General features: G+C 45.5%; 1 protein-coding gene across 6 annotated transcripts in view; it reads right to left on the bottom strand.

The window, feature by feature from the left end:
- ARAP1 (ArfGAP with RhoGAP domain, ankyrin repeat and PH domain 1) overlaps positions 1-26,065 on the bottom strand; it is a 331,554-nt gene that overhangs the window by 187,672 nt on the left and 117,817 nt on the right. For 5 of the 6 annotated variants that reach the window (XM_033947923.1, XM_033947925.1, XM_033947924.1 and 2 more), the window contains 3 exons: positions 25,647-25,711; positions 22,456-22,565; positions 8,018-8,179 (listed from right to left, as the gene is read on the bottom strand). In XM_033947923.1, the coding sequence (XP_033803814.1) occupies positions 8,018-8,179; positions 22,456-22,565; positions 25,647-25,711 (337 nt within the window). The remainder of the gene's footprint in view (positions 1-8,017; positions 8,180-22,455; positions 22,566-25,646; positions 25,712-26,065) is intronic. The other variant, XM_033947928.1, reaches the window with a different exon arrangement.

The following is a 26,065-nucleotide window of genomic DNA, read 5'->3' as shown; positions in this document are numbered from 1 at the left end:
GGTTCATAGACAGTGGAGCGCAAGACGGCAGTGCGCTGACAATTCGGCGCAAGACAGAAGCACGCGGGGGAAAATAATTTTAAAAGAGCTCCGACGGGGGGGTTGGGGTGGCAACCCCCCCACTTTATTGGTTAGTGTTCGTGCTGCTGTTGGAAGGGGGTTCAGGGGGTTGGAAACCTCCATTATAGCAAAAACGGAACTTTTTCTGATTTTTTTCAGGAAAAATTCCATTTTCTCTACAATGTGGGGGGTTTCGCCCCCCACAACCCCCGCAATGGCAGCGTGAACACTAACCAATAAAGTGGTGGGGTTGCCACCCCAAACCCCCAGTCGGAGCTCTTTAAAAATTATTTTTTCCCCCGCGCACTTCTATCTTTCGCCAAATTGTCGGCGCTGGATTGTCGGCGCGCTGGCGTCTGGCGCGCGATTATCCCGTCACCCCTTCTTCCAGCTCACAGCAAAGTTTTGGGAGGTCATTGCTGGGTGAAAGCCCCTTTATTTATTTAAGTTTCAAGTTTCGTTAAAATTTTGTTATACCGCCAAACCAAAATTTCAAGGCGATGTACATCCATACGTATATTTATAAATACAGAATATGTGTTTTTAGCGCACGCTATAGTGCACACTACCCGAAAAACTACTGCCTGCTCATGAGGAGGCGGTAGCGGCTAGCCCACGTGGAATTTTAGAGCACACTAAAACCGCTAGGGCACCTTTGTAAAAGGAGCCCTAAGTTTAATTTACCACTACTACAACTGCTGATCATTTCTATAGTGCTGGTAGACATACGCAGCGGCCCCTGCTCAGAAGAGCTTACAAGACAGTCAAACTGGTCAAGAAGGTGCATCAATACACAGGGCTCAGGTGGAGGAATTGCAGAGGGAGATGACAAGACAGATGTTGGCGCTTAGCAGGGGGGGCTGGAATTTGGAATGGAATACCGCCACAGACGAGTCAGGATTCCAGAATGTTATTGTTCTTCGAGATCCTGGAATGTTGCTATTATTTGGAATCCCCAAAGAGTAGCAACATTCCATGAAGAAGCTCCAAAGATTTCTATAGAGCTACTAGACATACTTAGCGCTATACATAAAAACCTAGAAGAGGCAGTCCCTGCTCAAAAGAGCTTACAGTCTAGTCAAAACAGGCAAACTGGACAAGAAGGTGCATCAATACCCAGGGCTCAGGTGGGGGAATTACAGAGGGAAGAAGACAGATATTGGCGTTTAGAAGGTGGTTTGGAGTTTGGGATTGAAAGCAGCTTCACAGCAGTGGGCTTTGAGTCTGGAATTAGAGAATGACACGGTGACAAAATTCATCACCGTTCCCGTCCCCGCGGATAACCGCGGGAAATAATTCCATGTCATTTTCTAGTGTCTATTTCAACCTCAGTCCTTCTACACCAGCATTCTTCAAAGCAAAGCTTGCGGGTCAGTGGTTGTGGCCATTCATACTCTGATTCTTCCCTCTCTCCTTAAAGAATGACATGAAGATGGTTTCCCGCGGGTTATCCGCGGGGACGGGGACGGTGATGAATTTTGTCACCATGTCATTCTCTAGTCTGGATTTGAATACAGCCAGAGATGGAGTTTGATGCACCGAGTCAGGCAGTTTGTTCCAGGCATACGGTGCAGCAAAGTAGAAGGGGCAGAGTCTGGAGTTGGCTGTAGAGGAGAAGGGTACAGATAAGAGAGACTTCCCTTAAGATCTGAGTGCCCAGAGGAGGGGGAGTGTGGGGAGAGAGCAGAGATACTGAAGAGCTGCGGAACGAATGTACTTGTAAGTCATCAAAAGGAATTTGAACTGTATGTGGAAACGGATAGGGAGCCAATGAAGTGGCTTGAGGAGAGGGATAATGTGGGCAATTCAACATTGGCGGAATATGAGGCGTGCAGCAGAGTTCTGAAGGAGAGAGAGATGGTTTAGCGGAAGGCCAGTGAGAAGCAGGTTGCAGTAGTCTAGGCCAGAGGTGCTGAGGGTCTTGGCAGTGCGCTCAGAAAGGAAGGGTCTGATTTTAGCGATATTGTAGAGAAAGAAATGACAGGTTTTGCCAATCTGTTGGATATGAGATGAGTCAAAGATTACCCCAAGGTTATGAGCCGATGGTTAATTTAGAATGCGCTCATTGGACCAGATGCTGAAATTGGCTGCTTCCTGGGGGGGGGGGGAGGGGTGCATTCAAGGCAGTCTATATTAGAGAATGACACGGTGACAAAATTCATCACCGTTCCCGTCCCGCGGGAAACCATCTTCATGTCATTCTTTAAGGAGAGAGGGAAGAATCAGAGTATAATTGGGCACAACCACTGACCCGCAAGCTTTGCTTTGAAAAATGCTGGTGTAGAAGGACTGAGGTTGGAATAGACACTAGAAAATGACATGGGTTTATTTCCCGCGGTTATCCGCGGGGACGGGAACGGTGATGAATTTTGTCACCGTGTCATTCTCTAGTCTATATCAAGAGTCTAATAAACATATGCAATCCACCCCTATATGTACACATCAGCATGTCAAACGCACTTTTACGCTGCTTGGTATTTTGTAATAGGGCACATATGCACAAAACAACATTACAAAACTCTCCCTCCAAGATGCAACAACCCACTTGTATGTCGCTGGGCCTTGCTCTTGGCTGTAGAGGACAGTGGGAAGAACATTCCAGAAGTGGAGGGCGGAGTGGCCAGAAAAATCAGGAGGAAGGTGGCGTTTGGGAGACTGGGGGGGAAGAGTGCTGACACCAGGAGTGGCAAATGTCTCGCTCTTCCTCTTTCTGACCCTGTGACACGCCCATCTTGGTTTGAAGATCAAAATCACTTTGGCTATCTTTCGCAGGGGTTTTTCAATAACACATTTAAACTATCACCCCTCACCACATTATCATTTAGTGGATCCTCAGCTGGCTTGTTGGTCATGCACTCTTAGCATGAGCCGCTATCGTCATCGGATCCTTCATAATATACATTCGCTGGAACACTCTGGAGTGTGACTGGAATCCCGAAAGAGAAGAGCTATGTTAGATATAAAAATTGGAGGAGCCTCGACCCTGAAGAAGCTTGAATGGAACGTGAACATGTCGGGAGAGGTGCTCCATGGAATAAAATAAGATAAGTTGTTTGAAAGCAATATACAGTAGACCCCCGCGAATTCACAGTTCGCGGACTCAGTCTTTCGCGGTATTTTCCGACCGCCTCTTCCTGGTACTAAAATCAGGCTACACCAATCAGGAGCTGCTTTGACACGCCAGATGGGGGATGGTTATCACAAGGGACAGGCGATGATGAGTTGAAAAACGATTCTTAGGATGATAATGGAAATGGCCCTAAATCAATGGTTCAGGTTGCGACGATTTATTTAAAGTTCTTATACTGCTTAAAGCTTCTATAGAAGCAATGAATAAGTAAATAAGATTAGGGAATGAGGGGAATTTGCAAAGTTGGACCACTGGAATCCAGAAGTTTATTGGGGGGGGGGTGAGAGGCTACTCCAAAACTCTGTCTACTTTTAATGAATCATCTCTGGAGTTGTCAGGGATGTGAATTGCTTGGTACACCGACAATTTCGCACAGGACAACTGTCCCCCATAAATACATTATACATGCATTATGCTGCTCTGAATGTGCCCTCAATGATGGCAATTAAGGCCCTCCCCTGATTGGCTGAGACTCCTCAGGCCTCAGTCTGAGCCAATCAGGGCCTTCCAGACACTGTAACAGTAGATACCAAGTGAATATTTTAAGTATAGTGGGGGGGGTTCCCCCCACCCTCCCCTCAAAAAAGATGGTTATTTTGTAACCCTCAAAAAGACAAAATAGCATCCAAAGAACTTTACTGTCGGAGCGCAATTTTCGGGCCACCTCTCATTCCGTGTGCGCATTTGTCCTGCATGGAAATGTCGGGGCGCAATTGTCGGCACGTAATTGTCGTACGCGCATTTGACCGGTCACCGAATTGCTTACATGGAAATTAAGCTTCAGTAAATGCTGTGTTCACCGTTTGCTTCACAAAGAAGTCCGTATATGGAAATGAAAGAGTTAATTGTATTTATTTTTATAGATTTCTATTTTTCTATTTACACTTCTCCCTTCGTATTCGCGGTTTCAGCAATCGCGGTTTCGATTATTCACGTTTTTTAGCTTGCTGGCTCCTCCCCCCAAATGACATCAGCTTGCATAGAGAAATCGCCGTTTCCAAGCGTTTACAGAGAAAATCGTTGATTCCCGGCACTTTCTTCACCGTGTTTTGCCTCTCCTTCAGGAACAGGCCGGGTCTCCCACCATGTTATCCGCGGTTTCACCATATTCACGATGGTTTTTAATAGAAAACAGCAAATAACATATGAAAAAGTTATTTGCGGTTTTTCAGTATTTGCGGTTCTGTTAATCCACTATCACAGCGAATACGGAGGTCTCACCTGAGTCTTGCACAGGGGCATCATTACTAGAGAATGACACGGAGGCGGTTTACCCGCGGCCACCGCATTTTAGCCGCGGGTCACCTGCCGAAAACGGGGAAGAAAACTAGCAGTCGCTGCGGCGACGGGGACAAGGCCATTCACCGCCCGCGGGGCGGTGAATGGTCTTGTCCCCCGCAGTGACAGTAGAAGAAAGAAGGTGTTGATGCCCCTGTACAGGTCATTGGTGAGGCCCCACTTGGAGTATTGTGTTCAGTTTTGGAGACCGTATCTGGCGAAAGACGTAAGAAGACTTGAGGCGGTCCAGAGGAGGGCGACGAAAATGATAGGAGGCTTGCACCAGAAGACATATGAGGAGAGACTGGAAGCCCTGAATATGTATACCCTAGAGGAAAGGAGAGACAGGGGAGATATGATTCAGACGTTCAAATACTTAAAGGGTATTAACGTAGAACAAAATCTTTTCCAGAGAAAGGAAAATGGTAAAACCAGAGGACATAATTTGAGGTTGAGGGGTGGTAGATTCAGGGGCAATGTTAGGAAATTCTACTTTACGGAGAGGGTGGTGGATGCCTGGAATGCGCTCCCGGGAGAGGTGGTGGAGAGTAAAACTGTGACTGAGTTCAAAGAAGCGTGGGATGAACACAGAAGATTTAGAATCAGAAAATAATATTAAAGATTGAACTAGGCCAGTTACTGGGCAGACTTGTACGGTCTGTGTCTGTGTATGGCCGTTTGGAGGAGGATGGGCAGGGGAGGGCTTCAATGGCTGGGAGGGTGTAGATGGGCTGGAGTAAGTCTTAACAGAGATTTCGGCAGTTGGAACCCAAGCACAGTACCGGGTAAAGCTTTGGATTCTCGCCCAGAAATAGCTAAGAAGAAAAAAAAAAAAAAAAAAAAAAATTAAAAAAAAATTAAAAAAATTAAAAAATTTTTTAAAATTGAATCAGGTTGGGCAGACTGGATGGACCATTCGGGTCTTTATCTGCCGTCATCTACTATGTTACTATGTAAGTGAGGCATGAAGGATCGCGCGGTCCCCGCAGCTCACACCCGCCCGCCCAATCGATTCCAGTATCCAGCCAGCTCTCTCCCCTCTCCTCACCCCAGTCCGCAGATCCTCCTCCTCGGCGACCCGCACGCTACCAGAGAGCCGCGCACACCCGCCGCTGCTCAGCCTCGATCTTCTGCTCTGACGCAACCGGAAACAGGAAGTTGCAGCAGAGCAGAAGATCGAACACTGAGCAGCCGCGCGTGTGCGGCTCCCTGGGAAAGCGCGCAGGTTGCCGAAAAAGAAAACCCACAAACCAAGGTGAGGAGAAGGGAGAGAGCCGGCCAAACACCAGGATCGACCGGGCAGGCAGGTAGTGGCCGCGGGGACCGTGCGATCGCTAGTGTTCCCGGCTCAAATTGGAAGGAGGGAGTGAAAGGAAAAAGGCTTATATGAATGCAGCGGGGACGGTGACGGGGCGGTGAAAGGGATGGCGGTGACGGTGACGGGGCGGTGAAGGGATCGGCGGTGACGGGGCGGTGCAGAGGATGGTGGGCCGGTGACGGGGCGGTGACGGGGACAGATTTTTTCCCCGTGTCATTCTCTAATCATTACCTCCTTTATCCTACTGGCCAATCCTCTGCCTATGCACCGAAGCATCCTTCTAGCTTTCTCCATCCCCACTCTGTTTAATCTGTTGTGCGATTCCCGGCACTTTCTTCACCGTGTTTTGCCTCTTCTTCAGGAACAGGCCAGGTCTCCCACCATGTTATTCGCGGTTTCACTATATTCACGATGGTTTTTAATAGAAAACAGCGAATAACATATGAAAAAGTTATTTGCGGTTTTTCAGCATTTGCGGTTCTGTTAATCCCCCATCACAGCGAATACGGAGGTCTCACCTGAGTCTTGCACAGGGGCATCATTACCTCCTTTATCCTCTCCCTATGCACCCAAGCATCCTTCTAACTTTCGCCATCCCCACTCTGTTTAATCTGTTGTGCGATTCCCGGCACTTTCTTCACCGTGTTTTGCCTCTCCTTCAGGAACAGGCCAGGTCTCCCACCATGTTATTCGCGGTTTCACTATATTCACGATGGTTTTTAATAGAAAACAGTGAATAACATATGAAAAAGTATTTGCGGTTCTGTTAATCCCCTATCACAGCGAAAACGGAGGGAGAAGTGTATTGATACCGCCAAAGATTGTGGAACCCAGCAAAGCTGCAAAAGTCTTAGGTCTGTGGGAAAGGGACAGTGGGAGAGAAAATAGAATGAAAACTCCTCCTTGAACCCCCCCACTTGGCTCCCAGGTAAAACAGCTAAACCGCTCTGAAATGGGGCACTCTGAGGGCTGAGTGATGCCATTTGCGTTATTATATTAATACAGGGATATATTAAGCCACTAATACAGGGGTGTCAAAGTCCCTCCTCAAGGGCCGCAATCCAGTTGGGTTTTCAGGATTTCCCCAATGAATATGCATTGAAAGCAGTGCCTGCAAATAGATCTCATGCATATTCATTGGGGGAATCCTGAAAACCCGATTGGAGGGACTTTGACACCCATGGCATAGAGCAGGGGTAGGGAGCTCCGGTCCTCGAGAGCCGTAGTCCAGTCGGGTTTTCAGGATTCCCTCAATGAATATGCATGAGATCTATTAGCATATAATGAAAGCATTGCATGCATATTCATTGGGGAAATCCTGAAATCCCGACTGCATTGCGGCCCTCGAGGAGGGACTTTGCCACCCCTGCACTAATACATCCAAGTATGTCTCAAAACTCATTCAACAGACTGCAATGATATCCCTGTATCTCATTCATTGAACCTCAGCGACACCACCCAAAGCTCCAGCTTTAGCATCGCCTTAAGCTTCACGGGCCACATCGTTGTCGGTTCGTATTTCTTTTTTCATTTATTTAGTCCGCCCTCTCAAAGGAGCCCAGAACGGGTTACAAGAGTACATACACGGTAGACGCAGGACAAACCTTGGTGGGAAAAACAAACTTCCCCTCTTCTACAAAACCGCGCTACCAGTTATTAGCGCAGAGAGCCGCGCTGAATGGCCCGCGCTGCTCCCAGCGCTCATAGGAACTCGATGAGCGTCGGGAGCAGCGCGAGCCGTTCAGTGCGGCTCTCTGCGCTAAAAAGCGCTAGCGCTATTTCATAGAAGAGAGGGTTGGTGTACTTAGAGGTATAAATTTCAGCTTTTACAGTATAGTCATATCTTACAGATTTGGAGATATAGACTTAGTAGACATAGGGTGGTTTAAATTACACCATTTTCCATATGGATATTACCTAACATAAGGTCAAATTCTTCACCATTTCTTCTTTATATTCCTTCTGGCTTCTTATATTCTTTTTTTTTTATATTACTTAACTTAATTCTTGTGGTTTCAATGTCGGGGATAGGAGTTTTGAGACATACTTGGATATATTCGTGTTATCTACACATAATTTAGCAAAATTCCTGCTTCCACTGTATGTGATAGACAGCTGAGGCTTCAAGTGCCCTGCCCAGTCATACAGAGTGACAGTGCTGGGATTAGAACCCACATTCCATTGCAGAGAATTGCTCAGTGACTGCACAGTCCATTCAGAGAAGCACTTACCCCTGGGGTGGGTTCTTGTCCAGCCAGCCACATTTGATAACGGATGAAAGGCTCATGGCAACCTTGGCCCCTTCCACAGGGCCACAGTATACTCTGGAGCTGCCAGAGGACGGCACACTGCTGGACTGCAACGTGCTCAAGCCCCGGTCAACCCAACAGTCACTGGGAAGAGAGAGAAAGAAGAACAGGAGAACAATGCCATTAGAGACAGGGGGAAGTTATCAACGGCCTGGGAATTCTCTCACTCTCATCGTCACACATTGCCAGACTCAGATGGGAGGTTCCAGCACTCTCTCACTTCTACAGACTGCCAGACTCGCAGAAGAGAGTGTCACAGGCTCTAGCACTCTCTCACTCTTACAGACTGCCAAACTCGCAGAGGAGAGTGTCACAGACTGCAGCACTCTCACTGACATACAGCCAGACTCGCAGGGAGACTGGCAGTCTCCAGCATGCTCTCACTCTCAGCTGTCACATACAGCCAGGCTCGCAGGGAGACTGACAGACTCCAGGATGCTCTCACTCTCAGCTGTCACATACAGCCAGGCTCGCAGGGAGACTGACAGACTCCAGGATGCTCTCACTCTCAGCTGTCACATACAGCCAGGCTCGCAGGGAGACTGTCAGACTCCAGCATGCTCTCACTGTCAGCTGTCACTTACAGCCAGGCTCGCAGGTGAGAGAGTCAAAGACTTTAGCACTATCACCTACTGCCAGACTTTGTGCTGTCACGGAGCTTAGAGACTCCAGCATTCTTGCACTCTTTCACATGTGTACATTTCCACCTAAACTGAGCCTGCTTGTCTAAAATGTGGAACAGATTACGGTATATCACATATGCATCTCTCTCTTTTTTTTCTTGCCTCATATCTCCTCTTGCACCATTAGACTTCCAGCTCAGCTGGACCCAATCTCTTAAGCTATAGCTCCATCAGCTTTCACATACCAGGACCTGGGGATTTCCCCTGTTTTGAAATCCCTTTCTTCCACACTCTTTGGCCAAAATCAACAGATCATAGTTCCCTTCAAAGCCTTTGAAGGTCAATTCAATAACTGGACTGCCCCTTGCATACATGACTCAAAGTTGGGCACCCAAATGTGGCCGCAGATCGCAGATTAATGCGTCAACTAATCAATTAGGTGCCAGCAATCGATTATTGATGTTAATTGGCTCTATAAACAGGGCCCCAAAGCTCCAGGGGATCCCCATGGGCCAGTATGTCCTTCCCTTCTCTCCATCCTGTTCTGAAGTCACCTCGCCTTTTAAGATGAAAAGGGTCACCGGTGAGGCAGCGATTCTCTAGCGTTGATCATGGATTCCTCGATGCTGTTCTCCTGTCGTGGTCCACCCAAGTGGAAACAGGAAGTTCTGTCAGAGGGGGTGGTCCATGGTAGAGGAACAGCAGCGAGAAATCTATAAGCAGCGCTAGAGAATTGCTGCTACGCCAGCTACCCCCTTTGCATTTTAAAAGGTGAGGGGGGCTTCAGAATGGGGTGGGGAGCAGAGAAGAACACCCTTGCCTATGGAGGCTCAATTATTTTTCAATGAAGGGAGGGATGTTGGATGGGAGATCATGTGGTAGACCCAGGGGAGGGGATGGGGAAGGGGGTTCGGAGAGAGGGAGGGAAGGAAGGAGGAGGAAGAGAGAGATTCTAGATGGCAGGGGGCCAGGAAGAGAGGAATTGGGGGCTCTTGACTCTTGCACTCTCTCTACCACTGTCTCATCGACCTTCCTCTCAAACACCTGGTTATGCAAGTCTGTCAATGAGGCTGTCTCTTGCTATAATGCTATTTTTCCTCTACTCTAAATACACTCGCTCTTCCCATTTCACATTCTGTGGGGCGCACCAACCCCCCAGCCCTAGCTGAATTCTAAAATCTGCTTCTTACGCTCCTGTGCCCGTTCTGCTGAAAGGCTTTGGCTAAAACCTCAGACTCATGCTGACTTCATGCATTTCAATATGCTGCTGATCTCCTTCCAGTCTGCTCTTTCACCCATTAAACTAATTCTCCTGGATCCAACCCCCGCCATCTCTTTGCCATACTGAACTCCCTACTCCAAGTGTCCTCACCCCCAACCCCTCCTCACTCTGTCCCCAGACTATGGCCAAATATTTCCATGACAAGGTTCGCAAGATTAGCCTTGCCTTCTCAACTGACTCACCTCCACCTCTCCCTTCCTCAGCCCACTCTGTCAACTTTCCTCCTTCAAACTCACTAGCAGCTCCTCCTATCAAATTCCCATCCTTCTACTCCGCACTCTCTCTCCTACTTTCACCCCTTCCGTCAGTCACATCTTCAGTCTATCACTGTCCACTGCAACTGTCCCTGATGTCTTCAAACAGGCTCCTCAAGAAACCTTCACTGGACCTCACCTGCCCTGTCAACCATCGTCCCATCTCCCTCCTCCCTTTCTTATCCAAACTACTTGAATGTGTTGTTCATCGCCATTACCTTGACTTTTTTGTCATCCCTAGCTATTCTTGACCCACTTCAAACAGGCCTCATCCTTCTCAATCTATCTGCTGCTTTTGACACTGTAGATCACCACCACCTTCTCCTTGATACGAGCAATGTCCTCACTTAGATTTCAGGGCTCTGTTCTTTCTTATCTCTCCTATCACACCTTTAGTTTATGCAGTGGTGGGTTTTCTTCCACTGCTATCCCACTATCAGTTGATGTACCCCTGAGCCTCTTCTTTTCTCCATCTATACTCATTCCCTTGGTGCTCTGAACTCCTCCCATGGTTTTCCATGCCACCTCTATGCTGACAATTCCCAGATCTACCTCTCTATACCATAAATTTCTACAAGAATCCAGGTCCGAGTCTCAGCCTACCTGTCCAACATTGCTGCCTGGATGTCTCACTGTCATTTAAAACTGAACATGGACACGACTAAGCTACTTATCCTTCCACCCAAGCAAGAGCGTCATAGCGCGCTCCCACTCATTGCCGCTCAGTGGTAGAAGAAACCAGCCATGACCGGCCGGGTTAGCAGCGGGACATGAGCCAGAAAGCTCGCTTCTGCCTGCTGCACCTCTGGACCAACAGGCCAGAGGAGGTAAGAGGACAGGGCAGAGTGCAGAACGAGCAAACAAGCGAGGGAAGGGGGCTGGGGGCAGAGACTGACAGGGGAGGGAAGGAAGGGGGCTGGGTGCAAAGTCTGATAAGGGAAGAAAGGGGGCTGGGTGCAGAGTCTGACAGGGAGGGGGGTTGAGTGCAGAGTCTGATGGGAGAAGGGAAGGGGACTGAGAGAAGAACCTGACAGGGGGGTGGATGCAGTGCCTGATGGGGGAGGGGGAGGGAAGGAAGGGGGCTAGGAAAAGTGCCTGACGGGGAGGGAGGGAGAGGTTGGGTGCTGGGGGTAGGGAGTTGGGAAGGCAGGGAGGACAGATGCTCAGGGGTTTGGGAAAGACAGATACTGCACGTACTGGGAAAGGGTTGGGAAGGACAAATACATGGGATGGGAGGGTTAAGAAAGGAGGAAAAGAGAGATGCTGCACAGGTGGAGTAGTGGGAAGGGAGAGAAAGAAATGCTGCCGGTGGGGGAGGGAAAAGGAACGGAGAATTGTTGCACATAGGTGTGTGGCATGAGAGGGAAAGAGAGATGTATATGGGGAAAGAAAGAAAGAGGGAGAATTGTTGGACATGAAAGTGGTGGAGAGGAGGGAGGGAGAAATGTTATACTGGGAGGGAGGACAAATGACCCAAAAAATGGAGAGGTGTCAGACCATTGGAATGGGAAGGAGAGAGAGAGAGATGCCAGACCACAGAATGGAAGGGAAGGAGGGGAGAGAGAGATGCCAGACGGCAGAAAGGAGAGGAGAAAAATGTTAGACATCGGGAAGAGGGAGGGAAAGAGAGAGATACCAGACCATGGGAGAGGAGAGAGATTCCAGGCTATGGGAAGGAGAGGAGGAAGATGCCAGACCATATGAGGGGGAAAAGGGGAAGACAGAGATGTCTGACCATGGGAGAGGGATGAAATGGCGCAAAGGGATGGAGGGGAAGGAGAGACAGAGGGAGGAGATGGTACACATGGATAGATGGGAAGGGAAGAGATGGAAAAGTAGATTTTGAGAAGAAAGCAGAAAAATGGAAGAAAGTTGAATGTTAAAAGTTAATGCTAAAGATGGATGTATGATCCAAACAGACCGGGGATTTTAAATTACAGTCCACTTGAGGGGGCAATACTTTCAAAATAGAACAAAACACAAAAAAACCCCTCTCATCAATACTGGGCAAGTTTCTCAAACAGTATCTTCATATACCATTTAAAGGCTTTTAAATATTTAAATGTGCTCATAAGCTCTTCAGCAAGGCGCCACAGCAGCGGTACAATGTCGCTGAAAAGGTGCTTGAATTTTAATCATAACACATTGGATGGAGCAAGGAATCTTGCTTCTACTGGAGTGGCAAATGTTATGGCTCTACATAAGTTGTTTAACAGTAGACCACTTATCTGAAAAGGTCAGTTCACGGCTCCTTTCTAGCGACATTGTACCGCTGCTGTGGCGCCTTGCTGAAGAGCTTATGAGCACATTTAAATATTTAAAAGCCTTTAAATGTTATATGAAGATACTATTTGAGAAACTTGCCCAGTATTGATGAGAGGGTTTTTTTTTGTGTTTTGTTCTATAAAGATGATGTATGGCAGAAAGTGAAGGACAGAAAAACAGCGAATGGATAAGGTGGCCCTGGATACACAGTTAAGAGCACAGACAGAAGGAAGTGCAGCCAGAGACTGGAAAAAGAAGGTTTGAAAACCAAAATCACCAGGCAACAAAGGTAGGGGAAATGATTTTATTTTCAGTTTAGCGATTGAATTGTGTCAGTTTTGAGAATTGACATCTGCTGTCTATATTTTGCACTGTTCAGGAAGAAATGCATTTGTTTCTATTTCTCTACGGGTTGTACTGCAAGCAGAGTCTTGAATCTTAGGGTTTGGTTTGTATATATTAGTACTTGTAGTTTCTGGTCCTGTATTTGCATAGGGGTTATCTGTGTTCTGCATGTGTGACCAAGGCCAGGTGTTCTGGTAGGAATGAATGTTGAGAAGCATAGAGTGTGTGCTTTGCGTAGTTTAATTTTATGGTTAATCATTATGTATTGCTAATAAGATTATATAGTGTGTGGATATGAAAAATGAATGAAAAAAAGTATTACAATTAGTACTACCATGTTTCCCCGAAAATAAGACAGTGTCATGTAATTTGGGGCCCAAAAAAGGCACTAGATCTTATCTTCGGCTAGGGCTTATTTTTTTCATGTACATGATCATCTCTCCCTTCCTCTCCTTCACCCCAATTCTTCCTCTTTCCTTTCCCCCACATGTGCAACATCTTTCCTCCCCTCTCACCCATCCCCTTGTGCCTTCCCTCTGCAGCATCTTTTTATCCCTCCCATCCCTCGTGCAGCAGAACCCTTGAGCACCTGCCGCCACCCCCACCGTGCAGCCAAACCGCCGATGACCCTCCATCCTTCCCTCCTGATCGATCGCCGCCGACCGCAATCATAAATACCTTGCTGCAGAGGAGCGTAGGGCCAGCAGCACTCACAGGCTGCTTCGCATCCTTCTCGCTGGGGCCTTCTGTGTACTGATGACGCATGTGTGATGTCATGACATCAACATCAGCACATGCACGAAGGACCTCCAGATGGGCCCTGAGCTGCCAGTGGAGGATGCCGGCAGGAAACATGCACGGAAAGAGAGGCACCAGCGCCAGCTGACTGCTTACAGGCCGTGCCTCTTGCCGCGAGAGGCATGTCCCATAGGCAGTCAGCTGGCACTGGTGCCTCTCCTTCTCCCCAGCATCTCATGAGGCAAACTAGTGTGCCACGGCACACGGTGTGTGATACACTACTATATTGCTAATAGATGCACATAACACTGTACATTAAACTGCAAGAGACAGTCCCTGCTTAAAAGAGCTTACAATCTAATTAACCCTATATTGCCTATAGTCTAGCTCCTACCATGCTAGCACCAGGTAAGGTAAGGAAATCTAGGGGATATCAAAATGTAGAAACATGATGGCAGATAAAGGCCAAATGGCCCATCCAGTCTGCCCATCTATAACATCCACTATCTCCTCATCTCCCTATAGGCTAAGGCTCTTAACATTTGCATCTCCTCTTCCTATAGGCTCACGGCTCTTTACACCTGCATTGTGAGGTCATAGAGCTTTATGGTTATAGAAACATAGAAACATGATGGCGGATTCAGGCCAAATGGCTCATCCGCAGCATCCACTATCTCCTCCTCTCCCTATTGGCTAAGGCTCTTAACATTTGCATCTCCTCTTCCTATAGGCTAAGGCTCTTTACACCTGCATTGTGATGTCATAGAACTTTATGAATATAGACACATGATGGCAGATAAAGGCCAAATGGCCCATCCTTAGCATCCACTATCTCCTCCTTTCCCTATTGGCTAAGGCACTTAACATTTGCATCTCCTCTTCCGATAAGCTAAGGCTCTTTATACCTGCATTGTGAGGTCATAGAACTTTAGTAACATAGAAACATGATGGCAGATAAATGCCAAATTGCCCATCCAGTCTGCCTTTCTACAACATCCACTATCTCCTCCTCTCCCTATAGGCTAAGGCTCTTAACATTTGCATCTGCTCTTCCTATAGGCTAAGGCTCTTTACACCTGCATTGTGAGGTCATAGAGCTTTATGGTTTTAGAAACACTGTATAATTCAATATATAATAATGGGAGTAAATAACTATTACTCTGTGGCAGATAAAAGACAAATGGCCTATCAGTCTGCCCATCCGCAGTAACCACTATCTGTTCCTCTCTCCAAGAGATCCGATGTGGCTATTCCAGGCTTTCTTGAAATCAGACACAATCTCTGTCTCTGCCACCTCTACCAGGAGACCTACAGCTGAGCAGTATTCAGGGAACTGTCGTCTCCCCCCTGGCTAAAAATCCTTTCGAGCATTTTGCTTCGTAGAGGAAGCAGTGCCTTAAAGATGAACACAGACAGCAAAATATTTCTGTCACAACCATACGCTAAAAAACACATGAATACAGAAAGGCAGAGAAGCCACAGAGTCTCACTTATAGGTTTCTAGAGTTTTCCATTCTGTGCAGGCAGTAGCTTGGGTGTATCAAGCTGTTTTGAAGAGAACATTTTGCTAATTAACAGCACTGCAAACTCCCAGGCAGAAAAAAAAAAAAATCATCTTTACCACTTGCTGAAAGGGCTCTGCCAAAATCATCAGCTATGTAATTTCCCTCTGCTCAAACCACAGTCTAGCTTTGAATTCTCAAAACACTTTGCAATCCCTTGCAAATATTACATTAGGCTTCCAAAATGCCAGTATCCCACCTGAGAACTCCTTACCCTGTAAGACCATGGCTGCCCAGGCACCAGGAAACCCTCTCTCTGCTCAAGCTGGCAAGCACTCTTCACAGGGATGAGGCCCCTTCCTCTCCCCCACCAAAAGACAAATCAGGACAGGCTTATCTGAGCTCGGTGCATGCAAGAGTGGGGAGGGGGGGTCAGATGATCGCGTTTAACAATGGTGTTGCAGAGGGAAAAGTGAGTGAGGCCCAGAGGGGGAGGCATGGGATGGTCTGCAATCCCGAAGAATAATAGTGGGTGAGATTCAGTGGTTGCCAGGCAATCGCTGGAAGGAGGATCCTTTTGGGAATAAAGTTTGAAGACAAGCTCCCTCCCGCTGTGGAGGTGACGTGCACCGGAGGCAGGACTCCAGAGCGAGATGGAATGAGCAATGCCCGTCTTCCAGACATGGATGCCAAGACATGAAAATGTTGCTTTGCTGACAGCCTGCGAAGCTTATCTTTGGAAAACGTAAATTTGACCATGTGACCCCTTTGCTTCAGAGTCTTCATTGGCTCCCGGTTTATTTTAGAATTCAATTTCTTTTAAAATTCTACATGGTATCTTTAATCCTCTTATTCCTTTATTTTGGAACGTTTATCGATTCTCCTTTGCAAGAGGTATCCAACCATTGAAACTCTCCCTTCCTTCTAAAAAAGAGACTAAAGGAGTCAAGATCTTCAGTCACTCTTTGGTCTTTAAACTCTCTCAACTCTGGAATGATCTCCCCTTTTTTTCTAAGGAGTTCCAGTTCATTTCAATTTTTCCGTAAATCTTTAAAAACTACTCTATTTGCCAAACATTTTGAAAATTAATTCTTTTGAAATTTTGCTCTTATCTTCTATTTATCATTTGTAAATCATTCCCTGTTTATTTAATTGCTGTAAACCGAGTCGAGCCTTCTTAGAATGATACAAAGTTAAGCTTCAGTTTAGTTTAAATATTGAACTAAGGCCAGTACTGGGCAGACTTGCACGGTCTGTGTCTGTGTATGGCCGTTTGGTGGGGGATGGGCTGGGGAGGGCTTCAGTGGTTGGGAGGGTGTTAATGGGCTGGAGTAGGTTTTAACGGAGATTTCGGCAGTGGGAACCCAAGCACAGTACCGGGTAGAGCTTTGGATTCTTGCCCAGAAATAGCTAAGAAGATAAAATTTAAAAAATTTAAATTGAATCAGGTTGGGAAGACTGGATGGACCAATTGGATTCTGGCCCTCGAGGACCGGAGTTGCCCATGTCTGCGCTAGATAGATCTAGAGACACCATGGCAAAGTTCAAGAATGCCCCTGTCTTTTGACCCATTACGCTCTCTGGAGGGCTGTTGAAACCTTGATTGGCCTCAATTCTGAGATTCTTTTACTTATTTGTTTTATATGCGGCTCTCAAAACCCATAGCGGAGCACAACATCCCATGCGGCACGAAACAACCAGATTAGAGCAGGTTTTGTGCCAGTCTGGAGGGACTAAAGGAAAGCAAATTAGCAGGTAAGATCTCGTTTAGCCTTCCAAAGAGTCCCTCCAGACCAGCACAGACAAGAAGTACCAAAGCAGTGACCATTACGGGCGGGACCCCTGCAAACCAGCTTCCAACACCCACACCCCAAATTCTAATGCGAGAAGACATTGTGTCGCGTCTGCACATGCTCGGATGCCATCTAGGGTGGGGCGGGGGGGCGGAGCAGGGCGTAACACAGGTGAAATTTGGCAGAACTGGGCGGGCCTGGGGGCATGGCTATGGGTCCAGATTTTCCTTCAGGAAAAGCAGAGCAGTGAAGCACCCCAGGGGAGCTCTACAGTGAATTTCACATAAAAAGTCCCACCCAAACCCCCTTATATTGGATGATGGACCCAACTGTACACCACACCGATAGACCTTATGCCTGCAGGTGTCCCCTCAATGTAGGGTATAGTTAGAAGGCTCACCTATTCCACCATGTGTAGCAATCGACCACCAGGCTACTCCAGGAATCTACTTGCTGCTCTACTCGGACTGACCATAACATCTAAAGCTGTCCTACAGGCAGGTATATTCTGTCAGTGACCACTAGGGGGGTAAGGTGGGGTTGTGCCTTCATCCTTCTAGTGGTCATGTGATCAGTGAGGGCACCTTTTTTGGCACTTATTTGTTATTTTTAAAAAAAGGTCTAGCCTCGAACGTCTAAACTGCGCCCTGGACAAGTTTCAAGTTTCAAGTTTATTTAGATTTAATGGTTCGCTTAATAAATTCTAAGCGAATAACATAACAGTTAAGTTGGGATAAAACAATTAATTAAAAAAAAACAATAAAAAACAGGGTCAGTACAGACTAACAATACAGACAAAACTGGAATAATTGGGAAAGAACATAAGGGAATAAAAGTTACAAAATTGTTGTTTCCCCACTGGGAAGAGAAGAAAACTATAAAGGATAGGAAAAAACACTAGGGATGGGGTATAAAAAGAGTAAAAATTTTCCACTTTTTATTATTTTAAATTATCGAGGAAAAAATTCCTTTTTAAAGATTAAAAGAAGCTTTGAAGAGAAATGTTTTTAGGTTTGTTTTAAATAAAGTGAGGTCTTTGATGTTTCTAATATATAAAGGGAGAGTATTCCAAATAAGCGGCGCTTTGACTGAAAAAATATCGTGGCGTCTAGTACCTATTATTTTTAATGAAGGGACCATAAGTAGCTCTTGGGTGTTAGATCGAAGAAGGCGGTTTGAAACGTGGGGAATTAATAGACGATCAATAAACTGAGGTTCATTAGAAGTTATTGTTTTGAATACTAATAATGCTATTTTATATGTTATTCTTTGATTGATGGGTAGCCAGTCACATGATCATATTTCTTCCCGTGATGGATTATTTTTATAGCTATATTTTGTATTATTTGTAAACGTCTTTGTTCTTTATATGTAATGTTTAATAACAGTGAATTACAGTAATCTAGTTTGAATATTATTAGGGAGTGAACTAAGATATTTAAAGATTTTGGCTCTAAGTACTTGGACATTGAGCGAATTAAACGCAGGCGATAAAAACAACTTTTGACTATATTGTTAATATGCTCTTGATAAGAAAGATTGGTGTCAATTATTACACCTAATATCTTAAGTGATGTTGCTAATTCAATAGTCATATTGTTAATCGAAAAAGGGATGGAAAGCTTTAGGTCCTGTCGTGAAGGAAAGTATAAAGCCTTTGTCTTGGATATATTTAGAGCAAGTTTATTTAGTGCAAGCCAATTTTTGATTTTTTCTAATTTTTGATTAATTTGAAGTATATCATTAGGATTTTCCGGGTTAACTACATGAATCAATTGAATGTCGTCTGCATAGGCGTATGTGGTAAAAGCTCGCCAATTGCAGAAAAACAGCCAAATCGTAAGCCCGCCCATCCTGGTCCTGTCCCAAAACGCAGCCCTTGCGATTTGGACACCTCGTAGACAAATGCTACCAAATGGGTTTCGAAAATAGTGATTTGGAAGGTTTGGCGAGAAACCTTCATGCCAGTGGGGGTTTTGAAAATGAGTCCCAAAGTAACATAGTAAAGTAGAAAGACATTTTCGAAAGGATGACTAATTTAGGAAATAGACGTCCTTTTTCTAATGTATTTTATGACAGGTTCTTCCCCCCCCTCCCCCACATCCTATTTTAAAATATATGAGCTAGACCTTTTTTTACATAACAAATAAGTGCCAAAAAAGGTGCCCTAATATATTCCTGCAAAATATATTAACGTAATTTAATTGCACAAAATAGTTCCAACACAATACACAACACTTAAAGCACACGAGATTTAAATCAATTTATTTAAGGTTATAAGAGATTCAGCACTGATTTAAGACAGAGATATAAGAATGCTGCAGTTATTAATTTGTTTGTTCCCAGACTTTTAAGATAGAATTTCATTGCATACTCTTTGGTTATTTCCGGGTCAGGAAGTCTAACTCAGCTGCACCTCTTCCGTGACCCAAGTCTTGATTCTACTGTATAAATGGTGCCTAACTCCTAAGTGACCTCGTGGGTGCTCATGCATCAAGTAAGGGAAGCCACAGAGGTATTTTTCTGGCCCTGGGGGGTTCACAATTTCACACAAATTAAAAGGAAAAGAAAGTCATAAAAAGTTCTAGTAGGACTTGAGCCATCAATCTCTGCTTCTCTGCTCTGTCTTGCTCAGGGATGAATTAACCATGTGGTGATTTTATGATATGGACGTTCTTCTGCCTCTCTCTATATGTCCACATCCTTACTTTTCTCCTGTTTATAGTTTGGATTTCTCAGTTCTAAAATATGCAGCTGAGTTAGACTTCCTGACCAGGAAATAACCAAAGAGTATGCAATGAAATTCTATCTTAAAAGTCTGGGAACAACAAATTAATAACTGCAGCATTCTTATATCTCTGTCTTAAATCAGTGCTGAATCTCTTATAACCTTAAATAAATTGATTTGAATCTCATGTGAACATAAATAAATTACTTTATAAAATTTTGTGTGCTTTAAGTGTTGTGTATTGTGTTGGAACTATTTTGTGCAATTAAATTACGTTAATATATTTTGCAGGAATAATAGAACTATGTTTGACAAATATTTTTATGAGTTTAATTGTTATGGGCTTAAGGGAGCTAGGACTGCAACAGAACGTGACTTGGGAGTGATCATTAGTGAAGACATGAAGACTGCCAATCAAGTGGAGAAAGCTTCATCCAAGGCCAGACAAATCATGGGCTGTATCCGTAGAAGTTTCGTCAGCCGTAAGCCCGAGGTCATAATGCCGTTGTACAGATCCATGGTGAGACCCCATCTGGAATACTGTGTGCAATTCTGGAGGCCACATTACCAAAAAGATGTGCGGAGAGCTGAATCGGTTCAGCGAATGGCCACCAGGATGGTCTCAGGACTCAAGGATCTCCCGTAGGAGGAACGACTGGGTAAGTTGCAGCTGTACTCACTCGAGGAACGCAGAGAGAGGGGAGACATGATCAAGACATTCAAATATGTCACGGGCCGTATCGAGGTGGAAGACGATATCTTTTTTCTTAAAGGACCCACAGCCACAAGAGGGCATCCGCTGAAAATCAGGGGCGGGAAATTTCATGGCAACACCAGGAAGTATTTCTTCACCGAAAGGGTGGTTGATCATTGGAATGATCTTCCACTGCAGGTAATCGAGGCCAGCAGCATGCCAGATTTTAAGAAAAAATGGGATAGGCATGTGGGATCTCTTAGGGGAAGAAGTTAGGGGGTGGGTCATTAGAGTGGGCAGACTTGATGGGCTGTGGCCCTTTTCTGCAGTCATTTTCTATGTTTCTATATTTTTACATACTCGTATATTTGTATGATTCCTTCAATAAAACATTATGAACTAAAATTATGGGGGGATGGGGGAAGAGGTGAATAGGGAAAAGGGAAGGGGGAAGGAAATAGGGGGAGGGTATTGAGAGATGTACTGGGTAATTTTGAAATATATTTTGAAGAAATGAAAGACATTTGATGGAAATTAATATGATGAATTTTAATGTAATCATTATTTTATTGTATTATATTATTGTATATTTACTGGCTTTCTTCAATAAAATGTTATAAATTAAATTATGTTAACCTCCAGCTCTCTTAGCGAATGACACGGGGACTAATTTTTCCCTTCTCCATGGGATCTACCTCCATCTCCGTCCCATCCCCTCTAGCTCTGTCCCTCTTCCTGCCCCATTCCTGCAAGCTCTGTCCTCATCTGGCCAAGCCTCAAACACTTGAAAATCATAATTGTTCAAAGCTCGTGCGGTTAAGGCAGAGCTTGCAGGAATGGGATGGGGATGGGTCGGGGATGTTACAATCCCATGGGGGCAAATGTGGAGTCAATCCACAAGTAAGGGACACTTGATGAAGTTACAGAGTGATACTTTTAAAACCAATAGGAGGAAATATTTTTTTCACACATTGGGCTCCTTTTACCAAGGTGCGCTCAGATTAGCGCGTGCTGCCCCCCGCGCTATGCCCCCAAAACACCAGCTCAATGGTGGTGTTAGCATCTAGCATGCGCTAAAACCTCTAGCACAGCTTAGTAAAAGGAGCCCTTAGAATAGTTAAGCTCTGGAGCCACTTTTAAAAAAAGATTTGGACAAGTTCCTGGAGGAAAAGTCCATAAACTGCGCATTTCCCCATTCTTCTCTTCTTTTTACGTATGTTACATCTTGTCATTGACAAGTATGTTAACTGTTCCCCATTTCAATTTTTAATTGTTAAAACGCTTAGAATTTATGATTAGCGTTTCATCAAATTTTAATAAACTTGAAACTTGATATGGGAGAAGCCACTGCTTGCCCTGGATCGGTAACGTGGAATGTTGCTACTATTTGGGATTCTACATGGAATCTTGTCATTGTTTGGGATTCTGCATGGAATGTTGCTACTATTTGGGATTCTACATGGAATCTTGTCATTGTTTGGGATTCTGCATGGAATGTTGCTACTATTTGGGATTCTACATGGAATCTTGTCATTGTTTGGGATTCTGCATGGAATGTTGCTACTATTTGGGATTCTACATGGAATCTTGTCATTGTTTGGGATTCTGCATGGAATGTTGCTACTATTTGGGATTCTGCATGGAATGTTGCTAGTATCTGGATTTTTGCCAGGTACTTGTGACTTGGATTGGCCTCCGTGAAAACGGGATACTGGGCTACGTGTTCTTATCCAGTGAAATATGGAGAGTTTGGCATTGTCATCATTCCCATACTCAGTGTATCCATCTTTTGTATAACCAGTCTGGTGTTTTTCCTAGGAAAAGGTGGGTGTCAGAAGCATAAAAATAAGGGTAAGTCTCAAAGCTGTTGCTTTTATAAAATTGCCAATCCAAAATGTAATTTTTCTAAAGGGTTTTTTTCCACACAAAGCCTATTTGCGCATGTTTTGTCTGTGAAACTCTTGCAAAGTTCATGCAATGAGAAGTGAGCGTGTACATTTCCCCGCCTTGGAATGATGCTTCTTTGAACCCCTCCTGCATGACAAAGGGTTTGAAGAGCTTTGCATCTTTCCCTGCGGCTCTACCAGGAGCCTCTCTTCAATAAAACACATCAGAGTGAGAAAGAGCTTGTCTTACGCTGGGGCCACATCTTCATAGTCTTCAGACTCATTCTCGATCACATCATCGTCACTCAGTAAGCTGTTGTATCTCACGGCATGCGTTCTTCCTACGACTGGAGACGCCTCCTGTAAGGAAGCAGAGAGAGAAAGGGAGAAACGACACCGTGAACACTCAATTCTCAGCCATTTGGAAATGAGTGTCATTCCATCGGTACCACAGGGTTTGGACTCTGGGCCCACTGGTAGGTCCCCAAAACTTGAAAGGCTCAACAAAACCCTGATAGGAGCCCCCAGAGTAAGACAGATCATTTAAATTGGCTTATGTGTTCCCTCTAAGCTGAGCAGGTGTCCTCCAGCTGCATTGCTACCACTAGGGGGTGGAATATTTTCAGTCGCTAAGGACAGGTATGTTCCCTGGAGTCCTGCAGAACTTGCCTGTCCCTCACAATTGAAAAATGTGACAGTAAAACAGCACCCTCTATTGGTGAGACTGTGGGTGGAGGACTCCTGCTCAGCTTAGAGGGAACAGTCTTGTTTTGAGGTGAGTCCCAAGATATCACGGTTGCTCCAAAATCAACTCTCCATTAGGTAAATTTGGGAAACGTGGTGCTTCTTCAACCAGAAACAGATCAGGATGTAAGAAAGAAAGTCAGCTAGAGTTACAGAAACTTGTGCTGGAGGAGGGCAGTGAAATTATGATGGAAAAAGCAAAAGCAAGAGATACAACAGGCTACTAAACTTTCTAATCCCATAGATATAAATAATCGTCAACTTTCAGGGGAGGCAACACTGGCCTATCATGGGTCTGAGTGCCTGGGACCAAGGATTACATTTGCGCCTTAACCATGCACCATACCACAAAATCGTCATGATTTTTCTGCGTTTCCTCTAGTTCACCCCTCAGACCAGCGCTGACCCCCCCTATCAGTATACTACTGGGAGATGGCAGGCACCAGAACAATGAGAGATTTCAAGCATAAATGTTGCTACTCTTTGGGTTTTGGCCAGGTACTAGTGACCTGGATTGGGCACTATGAGAACAGGCTACTGGGCTTGATGGACCTTTGGTCTCACCCAGTATGGCTGTTCTTATGTTCTTACATGAGCTGAGTATAGGACAATCAAGCCATTGTGACATCATTGCTAAGGTTGGCTCTTAAGCACTGATGGAATGAGGCTCTCATTGGGGTTCCAGAATCTTGCTATGCTTTGAGATGCTGGAATGTTGCTACTCTGGGTTTTGGCCAGGTACTAGGGACCTGGATTGGCCACCGTGAGAACAGGCTACTGGGCTTGATGGACCATTGGCCTGACCCAGTAAGGCTGTTCTTATGGTCTTAGGTGAGCTAAGTATAAGACAATCAAGCCACTGTGACATCACTGCTGAGATTGGCTCTGAGGCTCTGTGGAATGAGGCATTATGACATCACAACCTCAGCTCTGGAATGTTGCTCTCATTGGGTTTTGGCCAGGCACTAGTGACCTGGATTGGACACCGTGAGAAAGGGCTACTGGGCTTGATGGACCATTGGTCTGACCCAGTATGGCTGTTCTTATGGTCTTACGTGAGCCAAATATAGGACAATCAAGCCATTGTGACATCACTGCTGAGGTTGGCTCTGAGGCTCTGTGGAATGAGGCATTATGACATCACAATCTCAGCTCTGGAATGTTGCTCTCATTGGGTTTTGGCCAGGCACTAGGGACCTGGATTGGCCACTGTGAGAACAGGCTACTGGGCTTGATGGACCATTGGTCTGACCCAGTATGGCTGTTCTTATGGTCTTACGTGAGCCAAATATAGGACAATCAAGCCATTGTGACATCACTGCTGAGGTTGGCTCTGAGGCTCTGTGGAATGAGGCATTATGACATCACAATCTCAGCTCTGGAATGTTGCTCTCATTGGGTTTTGGCCAGGCACTAGTGACCTGGATTGGACACCGTGAGAAAGGGCTCTGACCCAGCGAGGCTATTCTTAGTTTCTTATGACACTAGTGGGTGGCAGATGGAGAGGACTAAAAGCTGCTAACAGAACAGGTTGCAGGTACAAATGGGCGTTGGGCATACTGGTTGACCTAATCGTCCTTATTGTCTATGGGCTCGATACTGAGCCACAGCTGTATGCAGTGCCGGCCACCCATGGTTAAACTGGACTTTCAGCACCAGTACCTAGATATTGACCAGCGCTAAAGACCTGGACGTACTTAGACGCTATATTTAGACCAGTAACCAGATAGCAAAGCGAGTCATTTTGCTTTCCTAACTTTTGCCAGCTTGTTATATGGTTAACGGTCAGAAAACAGTTGCTAATTGGATAGACTCAAGCTCCACCCACTGACTATCTCCCACCCCCATGGACCAGATAGTGCCAAGGTGGTCACAGGACGTATTCAGTGACAATTATCCACTTAGCAATGTTGGCTAACCTTATCGGTGTCTTTGAGCTGCTGCCTCTACACCCAGAAGTTGTGAGATCAAATACCGGTGCTGTTCCTTTTGACCCTGGGCAAGTCACTTCATCCTCCAGTGCCCTCAGGTTTGACATACCAAAGTCATGAAAAGGTGGTATATAAGTCCCCATCACCTTTCAACAAGCCCAGTATCCTGTGGCCAAGCCAGGTCCCAAGTACCTGGCAGAAACCCAAAGAGTAGCAACATTCCAGAGCTGAGATTGTGATGTCATAATGCCTCATTCCACCAATGCCTAAGAGCCAACCTCAGCAGTGATGTCACAATGGCTTGATTGTCCTGTACTCAGCTCATATAAGAATTGTCATACTTGGACAGCTGAAGGTGTGGCTCACTGGTAGAGCTCTTGCCTCTGCACCCAGAGGTCGTGAGATGAAATCCTGGTGCTGCTCCTTGTGACCCTGGGCAAGTCCAGTGCCCTCAGCTTAGAAATGCCAAAGCCACAAAAAGGTGGTATTCAAGTTCCCTTTCCCTTATTTCTTCTCCCCTATACTCTTGAATTCTGAGAGTGTTCTTTCATACGTCCATCAGTTGAAGCCTGAGGACATAAAACAAAGCCAGAAGCACACTAAATCAGCCTCATGGTTTACGCACTGCTCCACTGTGGTTCTGAGATTTGTAACTGGATTATTTTACTGACGTGCAACGTTTGCACATTTTCACCAATTTATAATCTGGGCTGCTTGATTTTAGTTCCAAATGTCCAAAAGCAGGGCTACGTTCCCATGGACCCACCTTATCGACCATGTTCTCTCTGGGAGCCAACGGCACCTGCGCCACATCTTCGTAATCGGGCTGCTCTGTGGAGAGAGAGGAGGAGGTATTCCAAATCATTTTACAAAACTAAGACAAACCGTACAGAGGTCAGACATTCTGTACGCCATTGCTCATTTCTCTCCTCCTACTTATCATATTTGCTCTGAATCACTCGAAATCATAAAGGGTATTAACGAGGGACCTTCAAAAAGTTTTCTGCAATTTTGGTTTTCTTTTAAACAACTATTATTAATATATCTCACAAAACAAATTGCTTTCTACCTTGGATAGCGAGTAACATAGTTTACGGGTGTTTGGCAAGACGAGCAAATCATTTTCTTAATTTTTAACTCGATACACGAGCCGTTGACTTGCAGTACTGAGAGCATGTACCTGCG

The sequence above is a fragment of the Geotrypetes seraphini genome, chromosome 6 (genome assembly GCF_902459505.1).
Source record: "Geotrypetes seraphini chromosome 6, aGeoSer1.1, whole genome shotgun sequence".
NCBI classification, from domain to species: Eukaryota; Metazoa; Chordata; class Amphibia; order Gymnophiona; family Dermophiidae; genus Geotrypetes; species Geotrypetes seraphini.
This window is presented reverse-complemented; position numbering and strand designations above follow the sequence as displayed.